Here is a 23489-nt window from a genome sequence, read left to right as displayed (position 1 = left end):
TTCTTTTTACAAAATCCTATTTCTCTGAGGTGGTGCTGCTAACTTCATCAGTGTAATGTCACTGGAACTGGCGTGTGCATTCCACAGGCGTTACCTTTTTAATGATAACAGTTCAGGAGAAGAAGAGGATGAAGAGGAGGAGTACTTAGGAGAAACCTCAAAACAACCCAGGCCTTTTGTGATAGCCAGCAACCTGTAGCGAGCACTTTGATGAATCTTGATGCTAGGTATAAAATTAATCCTTCTAGTGTAACTGAAAACAACATGCTCGACCTTTTAAAAAGAATAACTTGTTTTTTATGCTATTGATAGTGTCATTCCATTTTTCTACAACAAAATAATGAGATTTTTATTAATTTATTTCCCTTAATTTTTAATCTTTATTTGTCTCTGGCATTTGAGGCTTCCTACAGCAGACAGAGCACAGAAACCTAAGTACCTTTACACCTGGTTTAGTAAAGGCTTCGGGTTTGAGTTTTGTGGGAACTTCAGTGGAAACTCTCAATTATTTCAGTGCTAAATCTACATTAACAGTAACAGTACAGTAAGCATGAATAAGTTAATACCCCCTTCGCTTGGTGCTGAGAGTTCCTTATCCCTCCAAGGTTTTGGGGATTTACTTATCTGGCTTCCAGAGCTGAACAGTTGCACTAGCCCTGGTTTGGAGTTTTTGGAAATAAGCTATTCCTCAGATTGCTGCTGCCTCGCATACAGGCACCTCCAGGAAGCAACACGTTGTCCTGTGGACTGTCTTGCGCAGACACCATTAATATGTTGTCATCCTGAAAGGCTGGGGTTCAGGAAAGTAAGTTCCTCCTCAAGTAATTTCCAAGTGAAATTGTAGTCATTAGTGTCAGATTCATCTCCCTCTGCTCCATCTCTGAACAATGTACAGTGCAGAAGGAGTGGTGGTCTTAATCCTGTAGTGGCTATGCCAAGCAGATGTTGTGAATGCAGTTGTTACTGTGTTCCTGAACCTTGTATTTTCTAAGAAAAAAATTACTGGATAATTTTCTGGCAGTGTTTTGGGGGTTTTTTGCTGCTACTTTGTCCACAGTTGACTGGAGGCTCTGAGCCCAAGGGATTGTCCGGATTTACCACACTTTCTCCTTGAGACGCAGGATGACCACCCATGGGTGAAAACCTTTTGGATGCAGTCAGGCACTATCAGGGTGAGGCAGAATTATTACTTTCCTTGCATGTAATTTCAGGAGGCCATACCTGGATTCAAGACAATGGTAATACTTCCTAAAGCCTCATGGTCCTATTTCTGCCACTGAGTGGCTAACTGGTTTGGGGTGAGAAACTTCCTTTTATTTTATAAAATAAAGGCTTGTTCAAAATATTGGAACACTGCAGAAGACTGAAGAATAATACTTTCTTAGCATTTTTAAATGGACATGATCAAAAATTGTTTAATCAGATATTTCAGGGGCTTGCTGCAAGATTTTGCCTACCCATTTGTGTCCCTTCCAATGTGTGTTCTGCAATCAAACCCTCACAGATAGTTGATTTATTAGTGGCTCAGCTAAATTCCTGTAAGTTAAATTATTTTTTAATAATATTTGTTATTCTCGTGAGACAAATAAGTATTTTAGATGAATCATTTATGTTAAACTTGGCTTCACAGATAAATTGCTTCAATAGTAAAAATTTCCGAAGTTCTAATTAGGGCAACTATGACATTTGTAATAGCTTGAAAGCTTTTAAGTGCTATGTTTTTTTCCTTTTATGCAGCACTTCCTCCCTTCTTTTATGTTCTCTTTTTCACCTGAAAAAATAAAATTACCAAAAAAAAAAGAAGTGATTTGTATACAGACTCCTTTTATTTTCATAAATCAAATAATCAAATATTTGCCCAAAGAGTCTCAGTTGAAACTTGCAACTAAAGAGGACCTCAGGAAGTCATCTAGTCAATCCCACTGTTCTCATGCACAACTGAATATATTTCGATTCTCTCTCATGTATTATCTATTCTTTGATATCTCTGTGTTTTCCTATTCTCACTATGGCCTGTTTCTGCGTTTAACAGGCTACAATGATGTTTATTCCCCATTACATAACAAATTTTATCAATTACTAATTGCTTTAGCAAGGAAATGAATTTATTGTGCCTTCTTTATCTCAACCTATTATGGATTTGAAGGCTGTTCTCATGCTCTCTACAGACTTTTACCTTGTAAACCAGACAAATTTTATTTCACACACTTTTTCATTAGGCTCTATTTTCTCAACCTCTCTCATTCTCTTTTCACTTAATTCTTTACAACTTATGTATCACTTCCAGTTAAAGCCTTGCAAGCATCATTATCTCTTCTATCTTAGCATAGCACAGAAAGACATTTTCTATTTTTAATAAAGGGCTGCATTAGGAATTCTTACTACGTTTGAGCCCACTGTAGCCTTAGGTCTTCCTCTATTGTTCATCAATCCTTCCCCATTTTATGTGTGTATATTTTGCTTTTTATTTCTGATATTTAGGCCTGCACTTGTCTCTACTGAATTGCATTATTCCTGTAACTTTCCCATTTATCAGGTTTATTTATTTATCAGATTCCAGCCCTGCTCTGTAGAGTGCTTGCAAATGCTTTAGCTCAAAACTATATTGATTTACTCTCACTTTCACATCCAACTTGCTTGATGAAAATACTGAACACTACATCCCCAAGCTAAATATCTCTGAGCTGATGGCTCTTCCTATTTGATAGTGATTGCTGCAGCCTGTATTTGGGGAGAGCGTTTCTATACACCGCATACATGCTTCAAGGTAATTTCATTTAGATCATCTTTTCCCTACTTCACTTATCACAGCCCTGTGGGACTGTGTTGAAGACTTGTGTAGTCAAAATGCAACTTGACATCAAAATAATACGATAATGGTTACTGGTGTGGTTTGCTTGTAAACTAATGACTTTCCTCCTCAGTTTCAAACATTGTTATCCCAAACTTCCATCATTTTATTAATCCTAGTAATATTGAGTTTGGAGAAAATAAAACACTTCCGCATATCCTGAAATGCTGTAAGATGTCCAATGTAGTCACACCACTGCATCATGTTCTCGATACCTACTGTTTTGAAGTTTCAGGGGATGGAGGGATGGGTAGGGTAACATTGACTTTTCAAGTTTAGTGTTAGTCTGGCTTCCTCTTTCTTTCCTCTGTTGAAACTGATCTAAAATAACTAAAAATCCAGCTGACAGGACAAGAGTGGCTCCTGCCATGTAGAAGCCTGCTCTGTAATCTCCCGCCATGTCCACGATCAGACCTGGAGAGAAACAAATGATAGCAATGTGATTGATAGAAACAGGCTGATGTAAAATAGCTCAGCAGCGTTAACTTACCTTCTCATAAAGGGTGTATGCTAGCTACATACCTGTCCTGCAGCTTTCTACATCATGAGTTGAGTTCCCATGCATGGGAACATCATCCCATTAGGGCATTTTAAAATTTGAAACACAAGTCACATCTCATTTATTTTGCATATGTAAATTACTAGTAAAACAAAATACTGTGCAGCTTGAAGCACATTCCAACCTCAAACATGGCAGACAACTCAGGTCATGGCAGAAGAAAACAAACAAACAAACAAACATACAGCTTTGTATGTGAGCAGCTCCATGTTCTGTGGTGTCATCAGTTGCTGTACTTTGTACCATAACTGTACAGTAGGAGATTAAAAAAGGAAAGGAGTGGCCTCTGCTGGAGACACAATTGGAGAGGTTGCCTGCAGTGTTACGGGCTTTCCTCTTCATTTTACAAAGTAACAGATGTTAACAAAAGACCCTGGTTTTTAAGCAACTCTAAGCCAATCAAAATACCTAATGCCATCATGTACAGTACTCAAAAGACAGGAGTAAAGTACTAATAGTAGCGCAGCAGCAGTATATGTGGTACTATCAGCTGTTCTGTGGGTACGACAGCAGGTTCATTGGTGGGCTCATGAAGGCTGCCTGCTTGGTCTCCCATTAGAAATCTTGTCCACATTTATTGTACTCCCAAGCCCTCATTCCAATTTAACATCAGGCCTGTTGGGCAACAGAACTCTGAATACACATCTTAGAGATTTTACTCTTAAAGTAGGAGAGGAGAGCTTAAGAAGTACTTAGGGTTCCTTCCTCTTCCATACCATCCTTTTAGCTTTCTATATATATACGGGGGGGTCACACTGATCCATGGGTAATCAGTATTAGTGACCAGCCACTATATAAATGTTTTGTTATTTTTTGGTTTCAGATCTTCCCAATATACTTCTGATACTGTTCTGTCTCAAATTCTCTACAAACCTTCCCGTTTCCTATATTTTCAAAAGCGAATTAAAATATTCCAGTATTTAGTCTGACACATTTGCAATCTATTAGTCTGACCCATTTGCAACCTATAAGTGGTGTCATTACCACAAAAGTCACTGTAGTGCATGAGCAGTGGTCTTTGGATGAGTGTCATGTCACTTTCTAAAGACCCTCCAGCTCACAGCTTGTTTGCCTTGCATTTTTCCGAGATGATTTTGTCTCATTTCCAACCCATAAATCCATGTGCTGACTCACTGTCTGCTCTGTCTTCCCACTGTATTTATGTGCTGCCTTCCACATTTATTATATTGGTTAGCTCAAATGCTGTCTGCAAACAGCAGGCATCTCTGCGAATATTTCTTTGAGGTTCACATAGCCTAATGTTTCAAACTGTTCAATTTGACCTTTTGTAGAAACCTTTCCAACAATACCAGTATTTATGCAACATCACTGGTTCTCAGATTTCAGTTTCATCTCTGAATGTATGGATCTGCTGTTTGTCACAAAGGTACACTTGCATAGCAAGACAGTGGAAGTCCATCAGGTAGGATTCCGGAAACAGGAGCAGCATCATGAAAAACCCTGACATTCTTCCCTGCTTTCATACTGAACAAGTATCTCTAAAACCTCAGAGAAGAGAGGCAGCAAGATATTAATATTTTGCAGATAAAGTAAACTGACTCTTTGTTTTTACATACTTCTTGGTCCAGATACCTCTGAGCTAAAAAAGCAAGATATTTTGTTCCAGATCCTGATTTTTTCAGCTTGGATTACCATTCCCCTTTCTTTTTAACTGCATTTGGCAGAGTACCATCTTAACTTACCAGCAAGAGGAGGCCCCACGAAACCTCCTGTGCTTCGAATGAGCATGAAAAGCCCTAAAGCACTGTCAAAGTCTGGCATGCCTACAACATCTGCTAGGACTGTAATGTGAACAGCGACTGTCATGCCAAAGAAGAATCCATAGAAGCCAGTGAATATTGCCAAGGACAAGTAATTGTTAGCTAGTGGCAACAGCATCAAGGAAGTGCTGATCAGTGTAATTGTCATTGTCAGCAAATGAACAGTTTTGGTAATGTTGAGGTTGGCGTACCAGCCACATAGCAGTCTGCCTGTGAAGTCCACCATAGCCAAAATGGATAGGAGGGATGCAGTCCACGATTCATCAATTCCCAGGCTGTAGCTCAATGGAACTAAAAATAACGGGGGAACAAAAAAACTCATAGCAGCTAATATGCCAAAAATGGCATAAAGCACAAACTCCGGTCGCCTCACAAGCATCCAGTTGAAGGTTTTGTGTGTGATGGGAGACTTATCTTCACCTGTCCTAGATGCACCATTGTCAAGTGGTGTCCCAACTCTAGACTGTCTGTCCTCAAGGAGGCAGCTGCTTGCCAGGGGCCGCATCAGTATTCCACAGACACAAATGTTGAGTTGGATGCCACCTATGATCAAGAGGGCACCTTTCCATCCGTATTGACCAATCAGCCACTGGAAAAATGGCCCAAACGTGAATGCAAAGGCACATTCTCCAGCACTGGCAATAGCATTGGCCAAAGCTCTTTTCTTGGAGAAATAATGGCTAACAATGCTAATGGCTGGTGTCCATGAAAAGGAAATCCCAAGTCCTGAAAAACACCAATATAAATAGCACCTGTTAACCGCTACTGAAGTATTTTCTAAAGGTGAAAATTAAAGCAGTTAGTGCTCCTACATTTGCAAAGTTAAAGACTGGTAAAAGAAAAATATTTTTGTTCCTAGCAGAAGCATGGGCTCTGCTGTGCTATGTGTAAGAATTCATTTGAGGCACAGGTTCTGTAAGAATATACTGCATGTTCAAGAAAAAAAGCAGCAGTATGAAGTACACAGCAGTATATTCTAACTGTGGAAAAAGAGAGCTGGTTTGACAAGTGTGCCACTGGGTAAGAAATCACACGGCCCCATGTCTCAGATTAGACAGACCTCAGAGTGTCCCTGCTGTCCTAATCAAGGATGGTCCTAGATTAGATCACCAGGTTAAGCTGAGCTGTGTTCAGGATAGAAGGTGAGGGAGGACGTGAAGGAAGATGGTGCATTAACCTCTATTTGCTCTTCATTTTCTTTCCTGACTGTTTTGACCAGGGTTTAAACCTGCTCTAACTTACAGTGATTTTAATGGCTCCCTAGAAACTATCTGGCAGCTGAGGATTGCCAGAGGGCTCAAATTCCAGACATTTTCTTAGGCATCCAGCATGGAACTGGGAATGGTTTTCTTTATTCCCTGCCAGCTTCTCTTCCTGTTCCAGGAAAATCTGCTAGCTGTTGGAGACAACTTTATAGATTGTTTTTACCTGGAGTAAAGGAAAGGACTGGAATCAGCTGAAATCCTGGGCCTGTGTTCAAAATGTAAGATTATTTGATAGAAAGTACAAAATTTGGAATGTCTATACCCTTGTATTTCAGCACCCTTTAGGTTCTTTAAACCTTCACAGACCTATTGGATCTGAGTAGAAACACTTCTCATTTTCTGGTTGCATATCTTTTGCAGGTTAAAATTACGAATTATTCACCTTCTTTGTCATTACAGGTTTCTAGCACAAATTCTTACTTCCTGAGTGAGATGTGCGGGAAATGACCTTTGAAGAGGGTTGCTGGTTCTAGTTGCTCATAAAATCAAAACAGAAATAATATTTTAAAACTCCTACCATCAGCACAGCACAGCACAGCGCTCTGAGTTGCTGGTGAAAGAAATCCATAAAGCAAAAAAGTCATACCCTGTAGGAAGCCAGTCGTTGCATACATCCAGACCATGTTGAGTCCAAAAAATCCCAGTGCCATTCCTGAAAAAGCCAGGAATCCTCCAGTGATCACAACTGCCCGATGACTGTATCGTACACATAGTGAGCTGGCCACAGGGGCTGGATCAGTGGCAAAATAGAAGAAAGATAAAGAAGTTATGCATATTAAGCTGATCACCATGAGCAAACAATCAAATAAAGCATTTGGAGGAGAAATACCCTTACAATGCTTGTCTCAGCCTAAATTCTGCTGGATGGGGCAGGGGATATCAATCAGGATTTTAAAATTGATCTTTGCTAATAGGGAAATGACTGTCCTTGCAGCACAGATTTTAAAATATATTAAAAATATGTTGACTTTTTAAAATGGAAAGGGCATTTCAGTGCTTTCGTTGTGGAACAGCTCTACCGAATTTCATATAAGGATACAACTAGCGACGTGACAGAAAGCCATGTAGCCTTTTAGCAGAAAGTGAAACCCATGCCACAGATTCTCTAGGTTAATATATTAAAACGGTATTTTTGAGACTGTATTACTCATATGGCTGGCATGAAAATTTTCTGGAGAAAACTAACATTTATCTTCTAGAGCTTTGCAGAATCATCAGTTCATGGAACTGCAAATGTTTCATAAAGGACCAAAACCAGAGGTTTATTTAGAGGTAGTATTTTTCCAGAAATTTGCCATTACTTTCTTAAATTTTTATTTCAGTGCTATAGTTTGTCTCAGCAGACTGCAGGAATTCTTCAACACAGGAGGCCAAAGTTGCACCAGGTACCGGGCTGACTTGGTGCAGCTGTTTCAAAATCGAAAGCACTGGCCACTGTCTGGCAGCACCTGACATGTTAGCAATATTTTTGCTTAACTAAGGATCAGCTTACACTGTCTGGCTGTTTTCCATTAGCATCACAGAGCAAAGATCAAGGCCGCGCCTATCAAAGAAAGGCATTTTCTGTTCTGTGGTGTTAGTTTCCAAGTCAGTATAGCCTTTTTTTTTAGAAGAACCAAGGCCACTAGAGGGATCCCAAGTAACACCTGACACTACCAGTTCTCGGTAGGGTTTCCTAATGCAACCAGGGAATCAGCTCCCTACAATTTAATAATATTCTAGAAACTGGAGTTCTGGGATAAAACAAAACTTGGTTAATGAGGACCATGTTTATAAACTGAAATAAGTGGGAAGACAATGAAATGATGGCAGTCAGCAAGGGAGGTTTTACAGTAGTTTGTAGGGGCAGGCTGTTGGATGTTCACCTGTGTCAAGTGAGATAAGAATGAAGATAATTTGGCAGACAGGACAAACAAAATAAGCCAAGCAGATAGATATTAATGGCTGCAAAATCTGCAGGACGTACATTGTCCGACAGCAGGTAGCTGGCAGAAGTTATACCAACCACAAATGTGTCATCGGCATCTATAGCAAAATTAAAATTATTTGATAAGCATGTAAAAATTATACCGGAATTCATTCATGGTCTGTAAGATGTTCTGGAAAGGTTGAGACAAGATAAAGCATATACAGTTGGAGAACCATACACATACGATGAACAAAAGAGCAGAAAAGTAGACTCAGGATAACAAGAGAGATTTGTGGAAGTATTTAAAGATACAGGAAAGATTTGCACATGGAGCAGAAATATTACCAAAAAGCTTTTTTTTTTTTTTTTTTAATAGAGAATGAGGAGAAGAAACAGGAAGAAATGGAGCCTGGCATAGCAGGAGGAAGAAAGAAGGCAGGCACAGAACTGGAAATGGAGAAGATAGCTAGGGTCCCGGGTCTGAAAGGATAAAGGGCAATACACAGAACACTTACAAACAATGGAAAGGCATGACAATCACAGTGCAAAGAGAAAGATGATGAGACATGTATGTTAGTACCAAGAGAAGGCCTATGTGTATGATGGGAAAAATCCTTGTTACAGTAAACTGAACAGCCTGTTGCAGGTGCAAACCGCAAAAGTAGAAGTGTGTGCTCTCCTTCCACAGAAGACACAGAGCTGCTGTTGAAAGGATCCAAATGGGAAAAATTAATAATTCACTGATCATCTTTCATACTGAATCAAATGACACTGAAGGTTTCTCAGAGGAACACGTTAAGAAAGACTAAGCCAGGCCAGGAAAGATGGTCAAAGAACTCGAGGCTCAGATGATCTTCAGCAGAAAGTCTTCTTGTCCCTATAAATGAAGCAAAGGCAGGAGAAGATAAGGAAAATTATCTTGTGACCTGAGACATTATGAGCTGATATACAGAATGGTTTGCGAATGTTTGGCCATCAAGCTGTATTCACTGAAAAAAGAATATTTCTGTGAGATTTCAAAGGATGAAAAACAATTTCTGCCGAAAATTATAGCTGCCTTCTTTCAAGCAGGCCAGTCTCACACCTGGCTAGGCAAATACCATTTTGCTGGTTTATACTTGGTATTATTATTTAATGTGCTCTTTCCTTGATACATTCCTATATAATGTAAATATATATTAAAAAAACATCCAACATGGGACTTTGAGTTCTTTCATGCTCCTATGTTGGCTTTTGTTTCTCACGAAGTACATATGTCTGAATGACAAAATAGTATCACAATAGGCCAGTGATAAGCCTAATCTGTAAACCAAATTGATAGATTCCCATGTATTCATTTCTGTAGTCCATGAAGTAGATGGAAAAGTTCATTTTTAATTGGTTTTCAATTAATTATTTCTGTCAGAAGGAAACAAACTCTAATACTGCAAATCAAGCATCAAGGATAGCAGTTTATGGAAATTACAAAATGTTTTCAATACATGACTTAGGCTATTTTTTTAGTTTGACTTTGAATTACTGTTCTGTTCTTCTGAACACATTTTCAAAGAAAGATCAGTTGCTTATGATCTTTGGAAGCACTGCAATTACAAACACTGATAGGTGTGGACTGAGTAGGATGCATACAATTATATAGTGTCTATGCTATGACATGTAATCACAAACAAAATTATGATAACATCTATTATGTAAGGATACTTACCTATTGCAACTATATATCTATATGGGAATATGCAGAGTGGAATTCACAAATCCTCCACAGCTCTTACCTGCATATTTAGAACCCTCACCTTAATGATGAAGGATCATCCAGTTTACAAGGGCAAAAAGGACTCTCTAAACAACTAATTTAAGAGCCAAATGCAGTATGTTTTATATTTTTCCCTCCTTCATTTGGTGAGATGTGATATTTGACTGATCCCATAGCACATTGCCTTTGACTGGGATAGTTTATTCTCTCTTTGCTTGTGTGTCCTAGTCTGCCTTATGTTCTCTATAAGTGAAATATTTTTTTTTCTTTCTATCTTGGTGAGTTTTCTGTTAGATTAATGGCTTGAAATCATCCTAAGAGGGAAAGAAGAGCCAGAACTGGTAATACATGGAAGGAAGGAGGATCTTGGTGAAGAGAAAAATAAGAAGTGGGGGGAAAGCAGAACTGAGAGTCACCATTGTGGTAGCAGATGCTTTATCTGCTAGGCAAGGTCACAGTCCTTATGTCTTAAAGTACTTTGAAAAAGTGACAGTCACCGTGAGATCAGTGAACTTGCAAAAACTGTTTTAAGAATTTGATCCAAAAAGCTCTGCAGTTTTTAGGATTATCTCCAATGAGTTTGATTCAAAACCTGTAAGAAAATCACATCATGTGTCTAGGCACCTGAAGTTCTTTAAGGTGACCAGATTCTTGTATATGTACAGAGTCTTCATTAACCGATTCCATGTCTGAGGTACAGACACATTTTTATGAGAGGAAGCAAATACCAGCTTTCTGTAAAGAGGGAAGTATTGTCCTTACATGTTTTCATTTTGTGTGTTTTTTTAAAACGGCTCTTCAAATTTTTTTGAGTAGTTAAGGCATTAAAATAAAGTGCTGAGGAGCACTTCTACCTACCTCCTAAATGAAAGATGGCAATAGTCACTGATGTGATCCAAGAAGTGGTGCTTGCAAGTTCATCAAAGTGCTGCTGAATTTCAACAAAGAAAAGACCAAAAGTCTTGAGGACAGCAGCAGTGAGGCCCATCACCATGAAGGCTGACACTACCACAACCCATCCATAGCCACCATCTGGTGGACTGCTGTCTTTGGCGTGCATCCTTTCTAGTTCTTGGATCTTCTCTCAATTTCGTTTTTTCTGGGGCGGTAGTGATAGCGGTGAGGATTTTTAACAGATCTGTAAATTAGCAGAAGGCCCAGCGTTAAAGAAATAAACTAACAGATTCTAGGAATGACTTACACATGTAATTACCAAGTGAAAATACAATACATGTTTCAGTGGTTCAATTGAAAACATTATCTGGGAAACATATGCCCCAGGAGACAGAAGGCAGAGTAGAAAGTAAAATAAAGAAAGTAAAAAAAATGAAGAAAGGAAAAATGTTCAAAAGGAGGGAAGAAAAAAGATGCATGCAGAAGTGAAAATAAGAAAGAAAACAATGGGAAATGAGATGAAGTAGGCACTGAGATTTTCAAAGACAGGCCTAGGATTCTACCCATTCCAGTAACTTCAAGAAACTTATTCCACTCACTTTTCAAACCAATACATTAAACAATTAGAAAATTAAATGCCTGACAGGATAGCATTCTTTCTAATGTTCAATGGGCATTAAAATTAACTTCACAAACTTCAAAGCCATCAAGGCAGTTGTTTGCATCCACCAGTCTCTCCTCACAATTGTGTGCATGGATAAAGCATAATTATATTTGCTAAGTTGCCCCTCTGAATAGTATCACTAGTGTGACAGAACAACAGGCAGGAAAACCAAAAGGATTTCTAACCTTGAAAGGTCAGGATGTCTGTCAGTTTCAGTCTTCTGGGTATCCATGTAATTGGAAATAAAAGCTACTTTACTTATCTGGAAGTCTGAACCTAGTGGACTTTCCAATCCTGAAATGGCATCCTCTCAAAAAAAGGATTATACCTTCCATTTGTCAAATACAAAAATGACATTTAAAACCAAAAGAACTGAAGTTGAAGTTACTGACTATGGTATCTTCTCAACCTTGATACTGTCTATTTAATCACTGCATAAGTTGCAGGAATACAGCAAACCTGTTTTCTTTCTGGTTGTCCTTTGTCTCTAAAATCCCATGTGAAGTGACAACTTTGACTAAAGAGTGGGAATGTATAAAACACTAACTCTTGCTGTTGTTGTAAGCAATACTCTATAACCATGACAATTTCTTAGTAATTCCAGTGGCAATAGGTCTTCTCCGTATGTAAACAGGATGTGCGCAATCTCGAAAATGGTATTCAGTATGAAATTGGGTGTTACTCTGGTCTCTGAGGAATGTATTAGGAAACCCGTATTTAGATATGGTACTGGGTGTCTGAATACTATCTGCACACTGTGAAACTTTGGAGCTCCCTGCCACATAATAAATAGTATGGATACTAAAATGTAAATAGTAGATAAGTCTGTGCTGTACAAAACTATTGAGGATTACCAAATGCTTAAAAATGGTCCCTGGCTTCGGAAGTCACCAAACTGCAAGTAGTCAGAAACTGCAAAGCATCAGTGCTTAGTCTGTTCTTAAACATCCCCTTTTGGCCTGAACCAATATAGCCAGTTTTATAGTGCAAGTTGCAAGAAACATTGTGTAAGAATTTTAGGGTCATCAGCACTTGAGCATTTATAAACATTAATGGCTCCAGCACCGCAAAGCACAGGGTACATGCTTCCTTTTGAAGCCATCTTCACAGGCAAGCACATCTTATTAAATGCATAACTGAAGAAACATACTTCCCCTTAAAAGTTTTGTGACGAACTTGGAGTAATCACACAGTGTATGGGGGACATAGTACCTGGCTGCAGGAGGGAAACATCCCTACTTTTTCCTTATTTTTCATGGACACTAAATTATGAGTCAGCATGTTGTACAAAATATGAAAGACAAAAAAAGACATGGCACAAGAACACATTTTGTTCTAAGAGGAAGAATGTGAGCTAAAGATAGCTGAAGGTGCCTACATTTATCTTCCCTTTGTGCAGCTGGGAAAGATGAGGGTTCAAGGAATCCATACCACTAGAAGCCATCCAGTACGAAGCAGCAGTCATTAGTCCTGTGATCTGCCCCACTGAGGTACATGATGTCAGGAGAACCTAAAACACTGCAAAAGGGTAGAAGAAAGAAGCTGTCAGAGTCTTGTAGGGATCAGAAGCAAAATCATTCTGCTGTTATGTGTCTGGCTCAAACTTTGGACTAACATGTGGCACTGGACACATTTGCGTGACAGACATAGCTAGACATATTAATCAGTTGCACAAGGTTTCAGACAATATCCTGAAAATCTTAGAACTCAGCCACGAGAGAGGGAAAAATGCCTTGTGGTTGAGGTCTGTATGAAGGAATCTGGTTTTCATTCCCACAGCTTCTGAGTGACCTTAACCAAGCTTTTTTTGATCTTGCTGTACTACTGTTTTCTCAGTCGTCAAATGCAGCCAATACTTTTAGAGATCATTAATTTTGTGAGGTTGAAAACCTTAATACTTTGATTAGTGCTCACATACTAAAAAAAAAATACAGAATCTAGGTCAAGCTGTAGCCATGTCTTCTTATATTGTTGGGCTCAAACGGCATGGTCTTAATTTGTTTTGAGGTACTGAAGAACATAAAACAGGATAAAACACTCAGGCTAAATGAGCCTGCCTAGGCAGAGTGATACAGATGTTACTGCATTCTGCATGGACATGCCTGGGCAAGGGATTATGGTTTCTGCCACAAGACAGACAGGAAAAATTCTACTTACAAGACAGCACTCAGACTAAACAAGGCATGCTAAAATCTTCTACTTCCTGACACCACCCACCACCCTTCACCTTCATTAGGCAAACTCTGCCCTAGGAGCATATATCAGGCTCTACTGCTCACAATACTTAAATAAACAGTCTTTTTCCTGACCACAAATACATCTTTCATGTCACAGTTCAGAATTAAGCCTCCAGTCTCTTTCAACGACCCTGGTGTTACGTGCAGCTCCAAAACGAAATTACTATTTTGTTTGCATGATTAATCAATGCGGTAGTTATCTCCCAGGAGCCCTACAGATTTGAGGGCAGTGCAGCTACATACTGTAGGGAGTTGCAAGAATGCCTGGACAACGTAGAAGAAACCACAGATGTTGCAATGGGTAGACGTTTCTTACTAAACTGTGCTCTGCTTTCATCTCTCCCTCACTTGCAAGTGAAAGTTTACTACAAGCACGTAATTGAGAAAAAACTAAGCTGAAATAAACACCCAGGATTTCTTTTTGATCTTAGATATTGAGTAATGGTAAATGGTAAGGTTTTAATGTCTTTACTTTCTCCTCTTGCCACTGAAACTAACCTTTTAAGAGAAAGGAGGAAAAAAACTGCAGGGAAACTGTCCTTTCTGTTGTGCTTAGCCACATACATGATCCCTCAAAGAATGTAAAGCCATGCCTGGATGTACTGGGATTCTGCCTAGAATCCCTCTGCCTCCGAGCTTTCCTATGGCAGCAGGAATGGATGACCTGTGATACAGGGGCTTCAATCAGGAAAGCCACAAGCTACCATCTCTGCTTGGTGTGTGCATCAGCCTGTAGTATCATTCCCCTTATGGCAAAATTTGCTAGCATGAACATGCAGGCAAAAGCGCAACCTTTATCTTTGCAGCTGGATAGCTACAAAGGTGCCTTTTGTGGCACCGGGGCTGTTCCTCTATTCATGTTTTACAAGTTCTCCAAGCTTTTATTCCTGGCAATGATTCAGAAGGCTTATCAGACAAAAATAGAATTAAATTATATAAAGTTGGTCTGTCTGCTTGCATTTTAGGGTGCCACATAAACTTGTGAAGACTGATACTTGTGTTACTTTGGTTATCTTGTGCTCCATTTTCTAATTTGCTTTTCACAAAAGAGCATGTTAGTTTAATATATTTACTGCGCACTGCAGAACAACTTGCTGGTGGAATCAAGAAAGTTGTTGCCACGAATCCTAGCCTTCTTGTTTTCATGCAACTTGTACATAAAGCTTCCCAAATAACTGAATTCATTCTCTCTCAGAGGTGGGGTAGACTCCCTGTGGGTTGGTGATACTTAGCACTTTGCAGAAACAAGAAGACAAAATAAGTGAGTATTAAGTTTTTCCATGCTTAGATGAAGAAACAGGACTTGTTAGTGTGGGTTTGGTTTGGGTTTCCAGGGCAAGCATGGTACTCTACCTTGGATTTGAAAAAGAAGAAGAAGATGAAAAGGAACAGGAAAAGGAAAATGAAAAGGAACAGAAAAAAGAAAAAGAAAAAGAAAAAGAAAAAGAAAAAGAAAAAGAAAAAGAAAAAGAAAAAGAAAAAGAAAAAGAAAAAGAAAAAGAAAAAGAAAAAGAAAAAAGAAAAAGAAAAAGAAAAAGAAAAAGAAAAAGAAAAAGAAAAAGAAAAAGAAAAAGAAAAAGAAAAAGAAAAAGAAAAGAAAAAGGGGAAAGAAGAAGAAGAAAAGAACACATTTGATGTACACAAAGGGAAAACTACTTTTAGCAAAGGCTGATACTGGGAGAGAAGTATTAACTAGACTATGTAATTAAACCCAAAGTAGATCTTTAATAAATTGACAACAGATTAGCTAATAGAATCTTTTTTAAAATCGTTGTACTAGAAAGAAGATGGAAAGAAACACAGAAATAAATTGTCATTTATGCTGAAACTTCCTTCATATATGTGCCTTTGTGCGCAGCCAGGCAACAAGTACTTACTATGTTTGTCACACTTCTGGTCTTCATCTAACACTCAGACTGTCTCTGCTGATGCTCTCATGTCACCACAGCTTCAAATACAACACAGCCGTGCTAGTTATTGCTCTTCAGACACAAATTCAAGAGGACCTCATAACAAAATTCTCCTTTCTAACTTCATTATTTTAGTAAGAGCCAGTCTAATCGATACGACCTATGACATAATTTACTGACAAAGCACATGAGGATGGACAAGAGGTGCTGAACGTTCTGAGCAGGCAGTACAAAGAAACAAAAGTAAAGTATAGCATAAAGTACCTTATTCAGGTAACCCAGGCTTTTATGTGATATGAAGCTCTTTCTTCACCTTCCAGTCGTATGTATGTTCTTCAGTTCTGCTGTAAACCGCTGGGTCATCTTACCTATTGTGCGTTGCGTGCACAGTCTATCTGAACAAACTAACTTGTCTCATTCAGGATGTGTAAGCTGTCAGATTTTATAAGAATCCCCTCCTCACCTCCCCAAAAGTCATTTGACTCCACCTACACTCAGAAAAACAAAGTTCTGTTCTGACTAGAGATCAAAGAAAGCAAAATCAGGGATGGAGGGAGGGAATGAGAGAAGGCAAATTTTATAACATATTTGCACTGTACTTGTACTAGACCTGGACTGCTGTCTGTAGTTTTTATTAAACTTAACTACTGGGCCAATTAGAAAGTTTGGGTGTGTCAGCTGCCCTTAAACTCTCTGATGTTTTGGGGCAGTTACTGTCAATGTTTGTTCAAATACGGAATTTATTTGTGGCTTCTTTGTGACTGTTCTGCTGGGCAGATGTTGGCTACAGCTGAGCATCACATAGCCTGAAACAACCACAGAGATGATGGGAAGCTTGAATATGCTCTCCAGGTCCTGAGCCTGCAACACGGATGGTCAGAACCTTTCACTGTGTCGGAGCAGTCTCTTTGTTGTGTTTTTGTTTTGTTTTGTTTTGTTTTTTTTAATGGCCCCCAATTCCTTATATACTGCTGGATCTTGTAAAGTTTCTATCCTCACACTTTCACTGCTAGCTTATTGTAATTGATTCTGTCTTTCCTAACAATTTGCCTTGCACTGGGCTATTCCCTGCTATTGAAACACTTGAGGGGGGAGTGTGGATTGTTGCAGTAGCTTGTCACTTTCTGTAGTATTATTATTTACACGCTTGTGTGCTTACCTTAGGACTTGATCAGTGATCTGTGTAGTTGTGTGTGCTAAGGGGAAGTATGAACATACAAATTGATCAGTTGACCTGCATAACTAAGAAACAGATATAATTTATAATTTGGGGCATTTTTGAAGTAGGAAATCAACAAGTTGGTGTGGTGACATTAAAATTTTCTTTCACTGGGAGGATTCTCTAGGACTGCTTTGTAGTGCTGGAGAAGTCAAAAACATGGCTAAGAAAAATTATGGGGCAGTTTTTGAAGTGTATTTATTTAAGTGGGTACTGCTGACAGAAAAGTTGCTGCCATCCCTTCTTCACCTTCCTGCTACAATGTGGGCACTTAGGCAGTGAACCAGAGTGGTAGACCCATCCAGCTGGGCAAAATAATATGTCAGGGCAGCTACTCAATTCAGAGAAATCAGTTGGGTGCCTTCACAAAGCAGAAGGCAGAAAATGTGGACAGAAACAAAATTTGGCAGATGAGGGTGCTTAATCCAGAGGATAAATTCACATGGCAGTGATAGCACAATTAGTACATTCACACTCCTGTGAAGCTGTGAGCCTGGAAGCTCTGCCTTATAGACAAGGAAATGCAAGTAAATTCAGTGATGTCAATGAGGAATGATAACTGAATTATGAGCTTACTTGAAGACAAAGTTTCCGAGTAAATTGTCAGCAGTGACACTGCTCACAGGCTAAAACACTATTTTCACGATTTTCTGTCAGCGTATAGAATCTTTATGCTATACCTTCAGCTTTGTATAGTATTTCTCTCTAATCACCTACCATTTTTCTCCACATTTTACATTTCAAAATTAAACCTAAGCCTCTCTCACTTCTCCTTAAGAGACAAGAAAAAAAAAAAGTTTAGACTGTAATTGTATAAATACTAGTTAGTTTATTTCTTGTTTAGCATGTAAGCATTTTAGGACACACTGAAGAGAGCTTTCAGGTTTCCATTCCTACATTGGAGAAAACAGCTTATTCCAGGTGGTAAGACGAGTCACTTGCTCAGATCTAGTTTGTCAGCTCAGCTGTCACTAAGTGCAAGGGCTAGCTTTTACTTTAAGCGCTTGAACAAGCGCATAATATGTTCATAGGGAGACGGCTATATGAAACATTTGGTGTGAAGTGAAATGAGAATCTGCCTGGAACATCTGTACTTCAGAGAATAACGGTGATTCATGATTAGGAAGAGATTATGCTTAAATTCTGCCCAATCACGTCATAAAGAATTATTTAACCATTCAGGAGTCATCCATGTCGTGGCTTTTACTATTAGGCTTGTAGAACAAAACTGGCAATGCTTTAAACAGGGGCTGGCTATACATGCTTTTCAAAATGCCTTTTTCCTAATAATCTTGAATCTGAAATAGTGACTGTGTTCTGTGCTGCTGTAAACGGTTTCAGCTACATTGATTTAAAAGTTATTTCCTCCCTTTCACCACCAGAGAATTTGTTCACCGATTTCTCAGTTGGAATAGGGTTGCTTTCAAAGAAGATACAAGATATCTATTGGCTGTTTATTATTATTGCAGTACATGAGGGAAACAAGTCTCCGCAGTGTAATTTTTATTTAAATAAACTGCACAAATGTAAAAGGCCAGCCTGCCATAAATACACACAGAGCCTGGCAAAGTCTCCGAGCAGTCAGCTGTCCTCAGGTGAAAGGACGGATGAACATGAGCCAATAGTGTGTCCTGGCAGCCAAGAGGGCCAGCTGTGTCCTGGGTGCACCAAGCCCAGCATTGCCAGCTGGGCAAGGGAGGTGATTGTCCTGCTCTGCTCTGCACTGGTGCGGCCTCACCTGGAGCACTGTGTGCAGTTCTGGGCAACACAGGATAAAAAGGATATAAAGCTACCGGAGAGCATCCAGAAGAGGGCTACAAAGGTGGTGAAGGGTTTGGAGGGGAAGCCGTATGAGAAACGGTTAAATCACTTGGTTTGTTCAGCCAGGGGGAGACTGAGAGGAGACCTCATGGTGGCTACAGCTTTCTCACAAGGGGAGGAGGAGGGGCAGACACCAAACTCTTCTCTTTGATGACCAATGACAGAACCCGAGGGAATGTGAGAAAGATGTGGCAGGGGAGGTTTAGGTTGGGCATTAGGGAAAGGTTCTTCCCCCAGAGGGTGGTGTAGCACTGGAACAGGCTCCCCATGGAGGTGCCACAGCCCCAAGCCTGACAGTGTTCAAGATGAGACTGGACAATGCCATCAGACACATGGTGTGAACTGTGGCATTGTCATACGCAGGGACAGGAGTTGGACTTGATGATCTTTGTGGGACCCTTCCAGCTCGGGACACTCTATGATTCTATGAAACCATGCCTCCTGTGTTCAGCCGTCCTCGGCAGTGACCATGCTTGTCCCTCTACCTGGAACTACCAGCTCTTATCACATACACACGCTTTTTTTACTGACCTAAGCTTTCTGAGAGCATTATATAAACAGATAGTAAGCCAAGATAAAATATTCCCAAGTCATGTGTTTTCTTAACTAAGAGAATATTTATCAAAATGACTGAATCAAAATTACTTTACCTTTGGTTTGTGGTATTAAATGATTGCAGATGTAATATGGAGTGGCCTGAATGTGAATTATCCGAGGACTGTGTGTAGGCGAGATGTTAGCATAGGAAAGGACTGGGAAACTATTATGGAAGAAATAAACAGGCTGATATCACTGCCAAAACAGCTGACACGGGATGCTAAAGCAAACTGGGTAAGAAATGTAGGTGAGTGTGGAAAGACCTGAGGTCTTGAAGGAAAAACAGAGATTAATCTTGATGTGATTAGAGAAGGAGAACTAAGATGATTCAGTTGCATCATGTTGTTAGGCTGATGAAGGAGGTGATTCCTGTGCTTGTGTTTTGTGGCGGTAAGATAGCTGACAGTGATGGCTGGCAGACATCTGAGGGGCTAAGGAGCAAGAAGAGTTAGCAATCAAGTGATTAAGTGATCAGGTTTTGGCAGAAGCTCTCAGACTGTACAAGATGAGATATTTAATAGATAAAGGAAGAATAAATGGCTTATATTTTGACTGGGTTCTAGTTTTCCTATTATCAGCTTAAGAAATTATAACTAGCTAAAGATTGACTGAACCTTTCCAGCCTGGGAGCAAAACAAGAAAAAGCCTTCTGTCCTGAAATCATGCAAGGGGTGCTGACCAGCCAACATAAAGCCCCGGCCTCCCTTTAATATGCTGAGCCTGCATGGAAAAGAGGGCAGAGTATCCACAGGGAAGAGGGTAACATTGAGTCTAAATCGGCTGTGAAGGGAGGGTATGTTTGTCTGAAGAAATGTTGTTTTGGTTTTTGACAAACAATAATCAGTTCATTTTCTTTATCTAATTATTGGTTGTGATTACAGCTCCCATTACAAAATAACAGGGTAGGAAAGTGAGGGAGCACAGAAAATGAGAACTGCTAAACAGGGAAGAGGGAAAAGCACTGCTTAATCCTATCAAAACAAAATAGTTAAGCACAGTGCTGGCACAAACAGTGTGTCTGTACCCTACCAATCTAGAATCTGCGGGTGGTTCTTCAACTTTCAGTTCTTAAATGAGTGACCACGGTTTTAGCATTCTGCTTTAACTATAGGATGATGATGGAAATGCCCAGGTCTTGGGTACATCTGGACTGTTGATGAGGCATATTCTGTCCTGTATCTTGGGAAAGAAACAGATGTGTTTGGCTCAATGACCCCTAAATTTCCTCTGGGAAAGATTTTTACAAGGATTCAGTTGAGAGCACAGACATTTAGGGATATAAGCTTCAACTCTTTGTGCCATTTTCTTAAACTAGACTACCATTTACAATGTCATCCATGGCTAGATGCTGTATTGTAGTGTTCTGTGATAAAGTGAGGCAATAAAGACCAAAAAGAAGAAACGCAGACTTCCCTGACAGCCTGAAGTGTGCCAATGTAGAAGAGTTCTCAAAGTGAACAGCTCTTTATACCTGAACTGAATACAGGCTACAGAAGACTGCCCTGTATTTTTACAAGGGTGGATTCTTGCACTGAGTTCTTAAAAAATTCTTCCTGGATTTGTTTTTAAGACTAAGATAGCTACAGATAATTAAGAATAACATCTATTTCATCAGAGCAATACTGAATGCTTACCAAGTTTGCAAGGCAAACATTTTCAAGCTTGCATTATACAGAATTAGAGGCGGGTCATAATTAAGGGATGGAAACTGGACTGCAGGCCATAACGACAAAAAACCCCCTCAGAGACAGGACAGAAAATTGATTCAATAATAAGCTTCCAGTTACAACACTGTGGCTACAGGTATATGATCAAAGAGAAGATAGATATGATGCTAGAGGAAGGAGTGAAGATCTAGCTCTATTGCAGCAGGAGCACTCAGATGCTCAGTGGTCCAGCACTGGATGCACCATGGGGAAGCAAGATTTTTTCAAATCCACAAGTGTCACTAGGAAAGACTGACACGATATGCCCTGGAAACTCAGGATATAAAATCTGGTTTCTATTCCTCACAGGGTTTCCCGCTTCCTGATGAGTTCCAGTTCCACTGAAACCTGGTCTGGAAGTCCCTGCCTGTCAGAGAAGCCATGGGACATTGAGCACACAACTGACACATGCTGTAGAGACGGAAACAGATTCCCAAGACAGAACTGACACTTCAGAATGGTGTCAGCATGCTTACGTTAAAGCAAACAAAAAGCTCCGTCTCCCTGCAGGGTACCAATTATTTTACCTTTGTATGTGACACTGGTGTAGGCACTGGAATATTACTTTTCCTTTTGGTTCATCAATGCAAGACATTTACTGAAAAACTGCAAATCAGCAGAGAATAGTTGCGAGGAGGATGACAGGACTGGAAAAGTAGCCTCTTACAAAGCTCAAGCTTGAAGAAGTAACAGGAGTCTTGATCATGATGTGTTAATGCTTAAGTGGACCAGAAATCTTGTAACAAAGTGATTTTGAATTTATCAGTCAAAGATATAAGAACAACCCATAGATGGAAAACTGAAGCTATTAATAGTGCCAGAAGTAAGTCACATTTGAATAAGAAAAAAATGACTGATTATGGGAACAATCTACCAATTAACAGATGCTTCATCATTATTTATTTTCAATCAAAATTAAATGCTTTTCAGAAATCAGTGTTCTAATTCTCTTTCCTTAAATAGCTGATGATGGCCTTAAACTATAAAACTTTCATATTTGTATTTAAGCAAGAGTGTTACTCTGCTGTCATTTAACTTGGTTTTGCTATCAAGTTAGAAAACAAAGCAGGTCCATAGTCCCTGTGGATGAGAGACTGGATTTGTACTTTTTCTGCTTAACATAGTTCACAAGTATAATGCACGCTCTATGAAAAAAAGGCTTTCCCTCCATTGTGAGCTGACAAAATTAAGCAGTGTGAATTGCAAGACACGAGGTTAAGCCTCAGTTTTCTTGACATAAAGTCAAAACGAATTTATGCCAAATCATTTGTTTGGAAATTAGATCAAATTATCTTAAGTCGGTCATTCCAAACTAACAGAGCAATAAAGGGCACTGTTTTTGTTGGTGTACTTGACCCTGACATTCCAGTCATGTCAAAACCTGTATGTACTATACTTTCAACTTAATTCACGTCACACAGTGCTCTCTAAAATGCTGTTCTCAGAACAGATGACAAAAGGGCTGTCAGTATTCTAAATATCAGAAGTCTTTCTGATCTAAAGCAGAAAATTAGTTCTGAATTTTTAATTGACAGAATATTAAAAATTATTTTGACTTGTATAGTATGACTGTCACAAAAATCAGCAGTCAGGTCTTTTTCTTAACTGAGGAGTCTTTTGTTCAGATGTTGTCCAAAGAATAAAAGTAAAAAGACCATTAAGAAAATGATAAAATTCTTCTACAGTTCTAATCCTCAAGTAAGCATAGAGCCAAAACAAACAAATAATGTGTAGCTCTGATCTTCTCAAACTATGTATTACCTTCCATGTCACGAGTCAAATTGAAACGCAGCAAAATGTGCTGCTGGAAAGAAAATGCCCCTGTATAAAGCTGCTTAGGTGGGGTTTTCAGGAGTGGTGGCTCCCAGTACTTCAGCATTGGTGATATTATACATGAAATCAAAATAAAAGATGAAAGTCCATACTTGATTCCATGTTTGACTTTTCTATAAAACATTTTAGACCTGCTCAGTTATTTCAAAGGAGAAATGTAGATCTACACTGGCTGCATATTTCTTTAAGACTACATTTTTAGACGTATGTTAGTAATACTACCTTAGCATCATAGAGATTATTAATATGGCATTTTCAAATGGCAGCTTCCATCCCATCACCTTTTTGGGTGCTTACATTTAATTAGCTTTGGTTATTTGCATTGCAAGCAATTCACTGGACTACTTATGCACTTGCATTTTTAAGAAAACATTTACATGGAATTTTTCACAAATAACCTGTTTCTAACGTAAAACCTACTCATAAGAACCAAATCTGGGGACATGTTACTCTACTTGTGAATAGGATGGTAACATAGATGAGTGAAACAAAA

General features: G+C 39.2%; 1 protein-coding gene across 2 annotated transcripts; it reads right to left on the bottom strand.

Moving 5' to 3' along the window:
• Positions 1–1807: 1807 nt before the first annotated feature.
• Positions 1808–16390, bottom strand: LOC102094287 (monocarboxylate transporter 13). Of its 2 annotated transcripts, none has more exons than XM_065046042.1 (6): positions 16085–16390; positions 13105–13191; positions 10974–11253; positions 7043–7186; positions 5114–5917; positions 1808–3265 (listed from the first exon to the last, which is right to left on the bottom strand). In XM_065046042.1, exons 3-6 carry the CDS (start codon positions 11173–11175, stop codon positions 3039–3041), a joined length of 1377 nt encoding a protein of 458 aa, XP_064902114.1. In that variant the 5' UTR covers positions 11176–11253; positions 13105–13191; positions 16085–16390; the 3' UTR covers positions 1808–3038. The 2 variants fall into 2 exon arrangements, with proteins under 2 accessions (XP_064902114.1, XP_064902113.1); XM_065046041.1 differs by having other exon boundaries at positions 13052–13191; positions 16085–16389.
• Positions 16391–23489: the final 7099 nt, after the last annotated feature.

This window comes from Columba livia, chromosome Z (assembly GCF_036013475.1).
Source record: "Columba livia isolate bColLiv1 breed racing homer chromosome Z, bColLiv1.pat.W.v2, whole genome shotgun sequence".
In the NCBI taxonomy this organism is placed as follows: domain Eukaryota; kingdom Metazoa; phylum Chordata; class Aves; order Columbiformes; family Columbidae; genus Columba; species Columba livia.
The sequence above is the reverse complement of the archived record's forward strand: the minus strand, read 5'-3'. Positions and strand labels throughout refer to the sequence as shown.